The 12750-nt window shown below is 42.0% G+C and overlaps 1 protein-coding gene across 1 annotated transcript in view; it reads left to right on the top strand.

Annotated features, from left to right (window-relative positions):
- The first annotated feature begins 274 nt into the window (after positions 1–274).
- The window catches only part of LOC122217280 (collagen alpha-1(III) chain-like), a 161674-nt gene continuing 149198 nt past the window's right edge, over positions 275–12750 (top strand). The window contains exon 1 of the mRNA XM_042934086.1: positions 275–352. Coding sequence (XP_042790020.1) covers positions 275–352 — 78 coding nt within the window. The remainder of the gene's footprint in view (positions 353–12750) is intronic.

The following is a 12750-nucleotide window of genomic DNA, read 5'->3' on the forward strand; positions in this document are numbered from 1 at the left end:
ACAGCCACTTCGTTATGCTGCACTTTCACTTTTGGTATAAACGTTTCCCAATGATGATGCCGTGATTCCTCCCCACTTGAAAAAAACGCTCTAAAAACACTCACAAGCCATTTGGAAGCAGATGCCCGCATCCTGGCTTGGGGACTGCAGTGGAGTCCATGATGTTTGGGGAAGAGATCACCATAGCTGGCCCTCTACGAGTACCAACCCCATTCCCCTGTCCCATGCACACAAAAACAAGGCATCCCTGCTGCCCACACACACAGGCCAGCCGATGGCAGCTTGCACAAGCAGAAGGGTGGGTTTACCCCCAAGGCCCAAACCCTTTGAGATCCAACACATGTTGGATCAGGTAGGTCCAGAAGAAAAGGAAAGTCTCTGAAAGCAATCCCACGTGTTACCACACCGCCACACTCAGCTTCTGTTTTCTCTCTCCCTTCAAAAACCTACATTTCTCGGCTAACTGGCCTGGCTAACGTCTCTGCTTGCACAGTGTCTTAGTTAATTCAAATAGATCAGCTAAACGTGTGGAATTCGCGGCATGTGCCAGGGACAGTGCAGTGTTTGGAGTGCTGGAGTCTGGTGGAGAGGGGTAACACAGTTAGTGGCCAACAATGGCCAATTAGTGGCTCTGCTCCAGTTCCTGGGGAGATTTTCAGTGCTCAGGGCAGAAATGTAAGACACAGTAAGACACAACCGGGACTATAAAACTATGTGCTATAGTGGGGGCAAGTTTAAAGCATTAAGAACAGAAAGAAAAAATGGTGCCAATTAAATTTTACTAAGGATATCAAGGACGGTTTTGGAAAAGAAATGATGTGGCCATAAAGAAAAATTGGAAATTGCTCATGTAAAGAAGTTGGGGGAACTTACTTAGGTGGAAAGAAATGCACTGGCAATAGCAATGAGGTGTGAAGGTATCTAAGGCTTTATGGAAAGCATTTGTGTTCTGCTTGCAGTAAAAACATTAAGAGTTATTGAGCACATAGTTTGTGTCAAATACAATAAAGTAATTCCTGAGCCAGTCTTAGTAACCATCTCTCATTAAAAATTACCGAGGCGATTTGATTAACATCCAGGGGTTAATAGTCCATATATATAAAGAACTTATACAAATAAACACCAAAAAATTCAACAATCTGGTCAAAAAATGGGCAGAGGGCCTGAATAGACATTTTGCCAAAGAAGACACACAGATGGCCAACAGACACATGAAAAGATGCTCAACATCATTCATCATCAGGGAAATGTAAGTGAACTCTATAGTGAGATCTCAGTTCACATAGGTCAAAATGGCTACAATCAAAAATATGAGAAATAACAAACGTTGGTAAGGACGTGGAGGAAAAGGAATCCTCATGTATTCCTGGTGGGAATGCAAACTGGCACAGCCACTATGAAAAAGACTATGGAGGTTACGCAAAATTTAAAAATAAAAATACCACGTGATCCAACAATTCCGCTACCCAAAGAAAACAAAAACACTGAATTGAAAAGATATATGTATCCCTATATTTAATGCAGCATTGTTTATAATAGCCAAGATATGGAAGCAACCCAATTGTTCATTGATTAGACAAATGGATAATGCTATCTTGCCATTTGCAACAACATAGATGTACCTAGAGGGTATAATGCTAAATGTGATAGGGAAAAACAAACACCATGTGATTTCACTCATACATGGAATTTAGGAAACTAACAAGTGAACAAGGAGAAAAAAGGCACAAATGAAAGACTCCTAAATGTCGAGAACAAACTGGCAGTTGTCAGAGGGAAGGTGGCTGGGGGATGGATGAAAGAGAGGAAAGGGATTAAGAGTACACTAATCCTGATGAGCATGAGTAATGTCGAGATTTGTTGAATCATTATATTATATTGTACACTTGAAACAAACATAAAACTGTATGTTGGGGCAGCTGGGTGGCTCAGTCGGTTGAGCATCCAACTCTTGATTTTGGCTCACATCACAATCTCACAGTTTGTGAGTTTGAGCCCCACATAGGGCTCTGTGCTGACAACATGGGTCTTGCTTGGGATTCTCTCCCTCCATGTCTGTCTGTCCCTCTCCCACTTGCTCTCTCTCTGTCTCAAAATAAATAAATAAACACTTTTAAAAACTGTATGTTAATTATGCTTCAATAAACAAAAAAAATTATTGAGCTGATCCAAGTTACTTCACTAGGTTTATATGAGCAGATTTCAGATGGAAAGTGTATAATACAAGGATTAGTCCTTGTTAGATTTAAATATGTATGTAAGTTTTTCTATATTTCTCATTACAAGAGTAGAACTGAAACCCACTAAATTTATCTACCCACAGTAGATAAGTCATTATGGTGAGCCAATTGTTAAATTCCAAATGGAGTTACATGATTATCAAAAGTAACAATGTTAAATATTTACGCTGGATCCTTACTGTGTAGTTGATATTGAGTACAGGGTTATTTGTGATAGCAAGTACTCCATCAATATCTAGTGGAAGAAGGGCAACTCTTCACAAATATTTAAGGTAACTCCTGAGTTGCATTGGCTTCTGTTGGTTGACTGCGCATTAGATCCCATACAAAGATATCCCAACTGACTCACATGGGACCTTCCCATCAATTCCAAGTTGGGTGTGTTGGCTAGCTCACAAGGCACGTGCAAACACAGATGTTCACTTGGATTTATGTCTTGCACTCAAGGACCTTGCAGAGCCTTTCTTGCTTTAGACATCCCACCCTTTCTTAGTCATGACTTTTCTCCCCCATCTTAAAGCCTGGAAGAGTACCACCCAGGCCCTTATTTTTACAAAAACAGTAGCTCTGGGATGCAATATCACACATGGCCAGTAGGTGCCATTGCCAACCATATGATTCTTAAATTTGAATCCTAGAGATTTATAAATGGATTCTCTCCATTTCTCGTTTATGCAAATGTCGTAAAGCAACGACTACTTTTGTAACCATCTAATTCACACAGATAAAACAAGGATATGTTAGCAGGTCAGAATCAAACCGGTATTTTCAGAGAATCATAAGCATTTGTGGTAAAGAGAGGGAAGAAAAGACGTTTGGAAGATAGGAAAAGAAGCATCTGAGCACACGTTATGTCCTAGCCACTTTAGGTATTGGAAGTGAAAACCAAGTAACAATTTTACCTGATTCAAAAAATACATTATCTGTGGGGAGATACCAATAAAGTAAGGGATATAATCAATATGAGTGTCAGTCCTAACTATAGTATGAAATAAATGCAAAGAAAATTGAGTAGTTAAGTGCCCCTGGATTCATGGAAATTTTCACAGAAGAGGGGAAATTTGAGCAAAGTCGTGCAGGAACAATAGGTGAAGAAGATAAGAGCATTCTGTGGACAAGGAGTAGTCAGTCGTAAAGGAAGGACAAAGTAAGGTGAACCCCAACAGAGCAAAAACAGAACAATTCAGGGGTAGAGAATGGTGGAGATGTGGAGAGACTATGGGAAAAAGAAAAAAAACCAGTGAGGGAACAGGTTATGAAATTTATTATATGCCAAAGAAGATTGGACACTGCCTATAGGTATTAGGAAATCAGGAGTCACTTATTTCTTAAGGAGGTAACTCTAGAGGCAGTAACAGGATGGAGTAGAGAAGGTGGGGGTTCAAGTTCAGGACCACAGATGGGCACTTAGTCACGTGAGAGAAGACCCAGGACTGAATTACAACCATGATGGAGGGGTGGGAGAGAGAGGCTGTCATGGAGATCTCTCTTGGAATCTGATTGACAAGACTGGAGCCAGGCTGGTCCTGTGGTGGATACTGCAGAAAGCTAACAGTCTAGGAAGTCTCCCAGAAATCCTAACTTAGGCAAGCTAAACATGGGTGGAGACCATTAACTAAGGTGAAGAAAACGAGAGTTAAAACCAGTTTCGTTTGGGCAGTGGGGTGGTCCGTGAATTCAGGCTTATCTGCCAAAGTGGGTCTTTTTGATTTTTGTCAATACCGTTAACATTTTTTAGTTAACATTTACCAAATCCTACCCTGCCTCCCCAGGTGGTAGACGTTGCTAGGCACGGTGGCTGCTAAACTGAGTATTCTCAGCAGTGTAAAATCTCATGCAGGATCCAGACATGCAAACGTGTCTACGCTGAGCCAGCGCCCCGTGTGACGTCACTGCCTGCTGGTTCATTTACAAGCCACATCTTTTCTCCTTTTTGGAAATTTTCATAACTGTAAGCACAAAGGAGGAAAATCTACATTACTTTTTGGAAATTGCATTAATTCAATACGCCTTCTGGGTATAAAGCATCCTACCGGATCCCTCGCAGGTTAGAAAAAATAAGAGGAGAAGGTGCCTGCCTTTAGATGAGTTTACCGTTTAGAATATGAAACATTCTTAAATAATGCAAGCACAGATGGGCCATCAGAGTTTCAGGTTTCCAATTTTCAATATAGGTATAATAAGGCTACTTTAAAGGCAGGGTTATTTCAATTGTTAATTGTGAATTGATTCAGGTGTTCATTTACCTTGAGGTATTAGATAGGTTAATTAACTACCATGACTCATTTTTCAAATTATAACACAAAGACTAATTTCCCTTACCTTCTGCCTCTAAGATATTAATTACTCCATTCTAGCGTTGCACTATCTCCCCATTTTATGAACATTCATACATGCAACAGCTCAGCATCCTGCCGCCTGACACTCCTTGGCTAGGATATGGCATTATTATCACAAGACAGTGGGAGAGATGGGTCCAAATCTCCCTGAAGTGCTATTCTGTAGGACCAGTGCTCTTGAATAAGGCAGACAGGTAACATGAATCATGCATATGCTAATTGTAATAAATAATGAAAATATTTAGACACAGTGAGGTCTGAACTTGAACTTTATGAATAAATGTTGATTAGTATGCAGTGCAAGCAGCACACTCTGCTTTTGTTCTTACTCTTAAAAGGCAGTCATTACTAAATGGTGCTTTGAAATTTCACAGCTGCTGGCTCGTCTCTCCATTTCTACCTTTCTATCCTGGAGCAAAGAAATCACACGGCCTCCACCTCGAAATACTAGCATGAAAGTCTGCACGCGGACCTTGACTCGTGTCTCGAGGTGCTGATGTCAACAGGCCCCAAGTCGGTTACCAGCAGGGTGAAAACAGGTGCCATCTACAGCTGAGAGGGCCACCGCGCTGGGCTGGTTCCGACGGAGGGCAAAGCTGTTGCCCTCGGGACCTCAGATTACTGCTTTTTTCCTGGGAGGTCCATTCTTGTGCCAGTCCTCTTGCACGTACCATAAGAAACGAGGAAAGGAACCCGAGTCCATGAGCATAGACAGTTTGGAAAAGGCCTGGGCTCTGGGACAGAGCACATGTTTATCCATGAGGGCTTCCATAGGCAAGACCATTTCCAACAGATCCCGGTGACTGTATGTCTCAACGGAGAAGAGTACCCTTCAGAGATGCCCCGCCAGGCACGGGCTATGGAGTCAGCAGCAACTCCTGTCTTCCCTCTGACCCTGGGACTAACTGCAGGAGAGGCGAGATGGATGGGGGAAAGCGGGGTAGAGAGGGGCTTTGCTGGTGGTGACGACCATCCGTGAAAACATATGTAAATCATGGCAAGGTAGTCTTAAAGCAAGGACAACATGCAGCTGTGTGCAACCTTGAAAAGTTTGCTTCTGTGCAACCCCGGCCCCCCACCAACCTTCCTTCAATCCTGTAAGATCTCATGGTGGGGGGGGGGGGGTCCCTTCTAGGGTCATTCACTCATTCGCCAAACAGGTTGTGCCAGAGTGTCTATCTCTGCCAGCCATGTGCAAACTTAATTGCTCACAGAAATAAAATGATAAGCATGGTTCTGCCTCAAAGACTACCCAATCAAGCAGTGAAGACAGAAAAATAAACCGATGATTGCTAGTCTAGGTCTGATGATAATTAAGCAGAGCTCAGAGTGGGGGAAAGACAAGGCAAGCAAACCTCCTGTTGGAGGCCCTTCAAACAAACGGGGTTCTGGGGCCTCCGCCCTTTAACTGAACAGCACAAAGCACTGCCTGCCCCTGCAGCCTTCCTCCACTGCCATAGCAGGGGATGGGGGTGCTGAGCCTGTGTTCACAAATCATCAAGCTGCGTTTGGGTGGACTGAAACATTCTATGGCAGAACTCCTCCAACTGTACATCTGTTGCAGACGTGGGATCTTTATTGTCAGAGGGAACATCCCCACACCCCCTCCGCGGAGCGCCACGCCGTCAGCTCAGATTAAAAGTAATAACAGACAAGCCGATCTCCCTCCAGAGTTCAGTGTCAACCGGCTGAAGCTCCCCACCAAAACCGAGGGTGGCCGTTTGAATGTGACACTTCTCCCTTTTCTTGCTCTGTCCTCATCAATCCTTCTTTTTTTCTCCCCAGTGCCTAAAGCGAGTGTACATAAATCATACACTGTATTTTCCAAATGATGGCATTTTTGACAAGTGTGAATAATCCATGGCAAACCGTTTCTAGCGATTTCTTTAACCTCAATGGGCTTTCTGAATACTCCAACGTTGTGCCCTTGAACCTCTTGGTGTTGGCTTCTTGCCTGCCTCCTTCAGGTTGCCGACCTCCCCCTTTCAATCCCCTGCTTCAGTTTCCCACACCCAAATCTATAACTTCTGAACTTCTTTTCTTTATCAGGTTCAAAGAAGAACATGTAATTGCGATGCTTCCCCAAAACATAAATTTCCTTTGAACAGAACCACCTGACTTCAGGCCCCAACTGCTTAGCTGTCCGTTCATTTCTCCACTCGTCGAAATTCCAATAGAAGAAAACAATAAGACCTGCGATAATTTGGATGAGCAAGGAAACGTACTTTGTAATTATGCCCAAGAACATATTTCATTAGCTCAGTCTTCTACATCTTGTACTTCCCAACCCTGGTCCTGCTACCCAAAAAAAAAAACAAAACAAAACAAAAAAAAAACCAAAAAAAACAACAACAAAAATGGCCTTTGACTTGGAATATGAGATTCCGAAAGCACTGAAAAACCCTAAAAACCAAAGAGCTCTATTATTTCAGGTGCAGAGAACCGCCTCTGGTTCTGAAAGAATGAGCATTACACGAACAAGTTTCAGCTTCTGGAGATGGAATAAATAATCCCTTTCTGTTTAACACTTCAGTGAGCAGGAACTTGTGTTCTTTCCGCATATTTGGGCATGAAACTTCACGGAAACAGATTTCAACATTCTTAGTCCTCGTGCATTCAAAGATCGAAGCCATTTCCGGTGCTTAATTACTGCTTACCGACTTTACTGGCCTCCATTATTTTTAACAGGCCCGTGAAAAAGCATCAACAATGCGCTAAGTTTCAAAACTCAAATATCCTTAAAAATCTCATCGGTGGGGTTGATCTTCGCACCCTAGGGAATGCTCACGGGAACTTGCTGTGCCGCACCAACTTCTCTGGGCTAAGAGACCACCTCACTCACTTCTCATGAATATCACCCTCTAACAAAGACCCTGAGACCAAAAGTCTTCAGCCTGTGCAAGTGTGAAACAGGATGGTAGAACGTAAAGACCCTTCTCGCCCTGCACGCACAAAAATCTGGTCTAGACTTCACAGTTGCTGCCATTCACCGAGCCTGGCACCTGCCTCTTCCGTCAGTGTGCCCTCCCCATCTCGGGAAGAAGCTCCCCGGGGTTCACGGAGAGCCCATGGGGACACCTGATAGCCCCGGGGGTCTCTAAAGTTATTCTGTAGATCTCCACCCCGGTGCCCGAGCCTTTTCATTGATCCCTACAGGCCTCTGACACCTTCACACAATCACTAACGGCTCCTGTGCCTCTCCACTGGTACATCATCAAAAGGCAAAGCAGGTGAATGCAAACAACTGCAGCTTTAATTAAACTCTCTTCTTGGCATACCATTTTTCTTTTTCCATCTCTAGAGCTTTTCATACAAGCCAAGTTCTAATGATTTTTATCTCCCGAACTACCTTTTGTTCACATTCCATGAGTTGCCAGGGGCAATGGGCAACTTAAGAAAAAGGCTTACTGAAAAGTTCTTGGTAAAACCTTGGATTGCGGGTAACCTGCGAGTGTTCCACAAGACGAGCAATCATTTCTCACAAGTTTTAACTTGATAAACGAGCGATGTCTTGCAATATGAGTCGGAGGCGATGCCCAGTGTCACATGATCACAACTGAGCCGATGGTTCTTGAAATTCGCTTTGATATATGAGCGCTTTGGATGACCAGCACATTTCTGGAACGAATTATGCTCACAAACCAAGGTTTTACTGTACTGCCTTATTGCTCGCACAATAGGCAAGAGCATGACAACTGTACTCATTCAGTACACAGCACGTGAGGCTCCATGGCAGGGAAAAGGGACAGCTGTGTACAAACCAAACACAGCCACGTTGCAGTCTTTGCTGGCTCATAGCACCTGCAGTCCACAGGAATTCTAGTGAGGAAGGAAGGAAGCAGACACTTCTTGAACACCTTGTAGATCCCTGCTACTGTCTGTGGTTTCTCTTACAATCACGTGAACAAGTAGGAATTGATAGTTGCAATAGGTAATTGAATTTCACAAAGTAACCTTCTCAAAGGAGCAGGGCTCCAACCTCAAAGCTTGTTCTGCAGTGCTGAAAGTTTTACCCGGAGAATAACAGAAATGTAGAATCGGGATAAACCCTGAATGCTATGTAGCCCAGGGTTAGCCAAGGACCACTACAAACAGAAAACATGTCCACCAGATGTGCAAGTAAGCAGACTCCCCTTTCCTTTGCATTCCGAGATGCTTGAGTGGTGGATGCTAACACCCTGCTTCCAGAACCGATAACCAGTTGAGCCAAATTAAGACAGGCGATGCTAATTTGCCATCCTGGCAACATTAATCTGTAATATTAATCTGTAAGGGTGTTGGGGTTGAAAGCCAAAGAAATTGAAAAGCATACCTGTGTCTGCTTCCCTGAGTCAGAATAGCCCATACCGTATGTAGACTGAGTATAGATGGAAAAGGCAAATTTTTGCATATCGTGATTCCAGGGATTATGATAACATCTCCCCAACCAAAATATACCAGGTATAACCTATTACTTGGGCTAGGATTTACAGTATTAGAGATCTACTCCTGAGACTTAGAAATTACTAACTTATTAAAATACATACATTGGAAAAGATAAAGACCTTAGAACTGTTGGCTATTTTCAAGTATTAACATGATTCGTTCCTGACCGTGCATTTTGAGAAATTAGAACAAAAAAGATAAAGAAACTGCATTTGGAAAGGGAAGAGACCAAGATTTGTTCACCTAACCCCTTTATCTCTGCAGGTACAATTCCATGCCATCCATCAAGGCCCAGTGAAACGGAGTCATCTGACCATTTCCACTCAACAGTCCTTAGGCCCCAGCCAGAAAGCGTTCACTACCCACCATATCCTATAATTATCTAGAAACAGGCCTTATCTTCTCTTCCAGAATTGGAGTTCTGGGCTCATCACCATCTCCCACAGGGCTTTGAGCTTGCAATTACAGTATTACTCGGCTCATGTTTGTTGAATGGACCACCTGACACAATACAAAATGGTAATAGTCAAAGCATGTAAGACGGGAGACTCTCAGAGTCTTAGCACACTCCCAGCCAGCTAGCTGTTTTCCAGCTGCTCAAGGGGAAGTTCAAAAGCTAAGGAACAGGAGCCATGCTTGAAGCCTGTGTGTTTTTCACGAAGCAGGAAGGACAGGCTTCTGATACCTTTGGGAAGGGTGATCCTAGCATGCAGACTGCGCTTACTGCGTGCATGTTAAATGCTTCTTTTTTTATCCACTAGAGAAAAATAAGCCCATGTACTGTTTATGCCATCTCTGACATTGATTTACAAATTCTATTTTTTCCACCAAATATGAATCATGCTCTACTATATATGGTGCTGTAAGAAAAAAAAAAAAAAAAAAAAAAGAAAAGAAAAAAGAAAAAAGACATTAATTGTAGCCACCTGGTAGTTTCCATTAGTCCCCTAACATTGCATTTCCTACAGAACTAGCATTTTTGGACTCCATGTGTATGTTTACCTAGATGTCCCTATGCATCAGTGGATGGGCCTTTGATTGAATCATTTATTGCAGAAAAGATCAATGGAAAGGACTCAGGCCGTTCCCAAAGGAAATTAACAGATCTGAATATGGATGTAAAGCTTTCACCCACTCCTTTTATTTTGGATTCTTATATACTCAGCAGAATGCCATCTTTTTGCTCATAATTGCTTCATTCAGCACTCTTGGCTGATCCAAGGTCGGGACTGCCTGCTGAGACCTCCTTGCAATTCGATAAGCAGCCATAAGGGCGGTGCACGAAATTAAACGCGCACAGATTGCTGTTTCTGTGTCTCCATATAATAAGCATCCCATCTGAAAAACTCACACACAAAAAGTCTTTCTGAGGACCAAAAGGAAATAGTATTTGTTTCTAGTCTAAACTCTAAAGACTCCTTAATAATAATAATAATAATAATAATAATGACATAATTAATATTGTTATTATTATAGACAAATTACCTCAGGTGATGCCCTAATCAATTTCTCAGGAGAATGCACCAGCTGATCAAAGTTTTCTGATTTTTTTGGACATTTCAAACTAGTCCATAAAACTTTAGCATGCTAAAAGATATGCCAGCATGGTGTTTACTTAATAGTATATCTGCAATAATAATGAAGCAACAGAAAGACAAAGAAACTGATCCCATTCACAATTGCACCAAGAAGCATAAAATACCTAGGAAGAAATCTAACCAAAGATGTAAAAGATCTGTATGCTAAAAACTATAGAAACCTTATGAAGGAAATTGAAGAAGATACAAAGAAATGGAAAAACATTCCGTGCTCATGGGTTGGAAGAATAAATATTGTTAAAATGTCAATACTATCCAAAGCTATCTACACAGTCAATGCAATCCCAATCAAAATTGCACCAGCATTCTTCTCGAAGCTAGAACAAGCAATCCTAAAATTCATATGGAACCATGAAAGGCCCCGAATAGCCAAAGTAATTTTGAAGAAGAAGACCAAAGCAGGAGGCATCACAATCCCAGACTTTAGCCTCTACTACAGAGCTGTCATCATCAAGACAGCATGGTATTGGCCCAAAAACAGATACATAGACCAATGGAATAAATAAGAAACCCCAGAACTAGACCCACAAAAGTATGGCCAACTAATCTTTGACAAAGCAGGAAAGAACATCCAATGGAAAAAAGACAGTCTCTTTAACAAATGGTGCTGGGAGAACTGGACAGCAACATGCAGAAGGTTGAAACTAGACCACTTTCTCGCACCATTCACAAAAATAAATTCAAAATGGATAAAGGACCTGAATGTGAGACAGGAAACCATCAAAACCCTAGAGGAGAAAGCAGGAAAAGACCTCTCTGACCTCAGCTGTAGCAATTTCTTACTTGACACATCCCCAAAGGCAAGGGAATTAAAAGCAAAAATGAACTACTGGGACCTCATGAAGATAAAAAGCTTCTGCACAGCAAAGGAAACAATCAACAAAACTAAAAGGCAACCAACGGAATGGGAAAAGATATTTGCAAATGACATATCGGACAAAGGGCTAGTATCCAAAATCTATAAAGAGCTCACCAAACTCCACACCCAAAAAACAAATAATCCAATGAAGAAATAGGCAGAAAACATGAACAGACACTTCTCTAAAGAAGACATCCAGATGGCCAACAGGTACATGAAAAGATGCTCAACATCGCTCCTCATCAGGAAATACAAATCAAAACCACACTCAGATATCACCTCACGCCAGTCAGAGTGGCCAAAATGAACAAATCGGGAGACTATAGATGCTGGCGAGGATGTGGAGAAACGGGAACCCTCTTGCACTGTTGGTGGGAATGCAAACTGGTGCAGCCGCTCTGGAAAACAGTGTGTGTGGAGGTTCCTCAAAAAATTAAAAATAGACATACCCTATGTCCCAGCAGTAGCACTGCTAGGAATTTACCCAAGGGATATAGGAGTACTGATGCATAGGGGCACTTGTACCCCAATGTTTCTAGCAGCACTCTCAACAATAGCCAAATTGTGGAAAAAAGCCTAAATGTCCATCAACTGATGAATGGATAAAGAAATTGTGGTTTATATACACAATGGAGTACTACATGGCAATGAGAAAGAACGAAATACGGCCCTTTGTAGCAACATGGATGGAACTGGAGAGTGTAATGCTAAGTGAAATAAGCCATACAGAGAAAGAGATACCATATGTTTTCACTCTTCTGTGGATCCTGAGAAACTCAACAGAAACCCATGGGGAAGGGGAAGGAAAAAAAAAAAGAGGTTAGAGTGGGAGAGAGCCAAAGCATAAAGAGACTCTTAAAAACTGAGAACAAACTGAGGGTTGATGGGGGGTGGGAGGAAGGAGAGGGTAGTTGATGGGTATTGAAGAGGGCATCTTTTGGGATGAGCACTGGCTGTTGTATGGAAACCAATTTGACAATAAATTTCATATATTAAAAAAACAGTATACCTGGTATTGGTTTTATTTAGCTTTGCATTCCCCAAGTTGACAAGGGTCAGCATGGAAAACTGCAAAGCTTCATTAGTAGAATCAGACCTAGGGCATTAATTTTTTTTTTCACATAATACCTAGGAGTTTCCATGCATATGTATTTTATAAATTCTATTAAATACTGGAAATGCTTGCAACTGGATAGATAGATAGATAGATAGATAGATATGATTCTCTCACAAGCAGCACTATTTAGTATATTAAAACTGTTACTAACAATCTTTCCTTCAGAGATGTA

This window comes from Panthera leo, chromosome B1 (assembly GCF_018350215.1).
Source record: "Panthera leo isolate Ple1 chromosome B1, P.leo_Ple1_pat1.1, whole genome shotgun sequence".
Classification (NCBI taxonomy): domain Eukaryota; kingdom Metazoa; phylum Chordata; class Mammalia; order Carnivora; family Felidae; genus Panthera; species Panthera leo.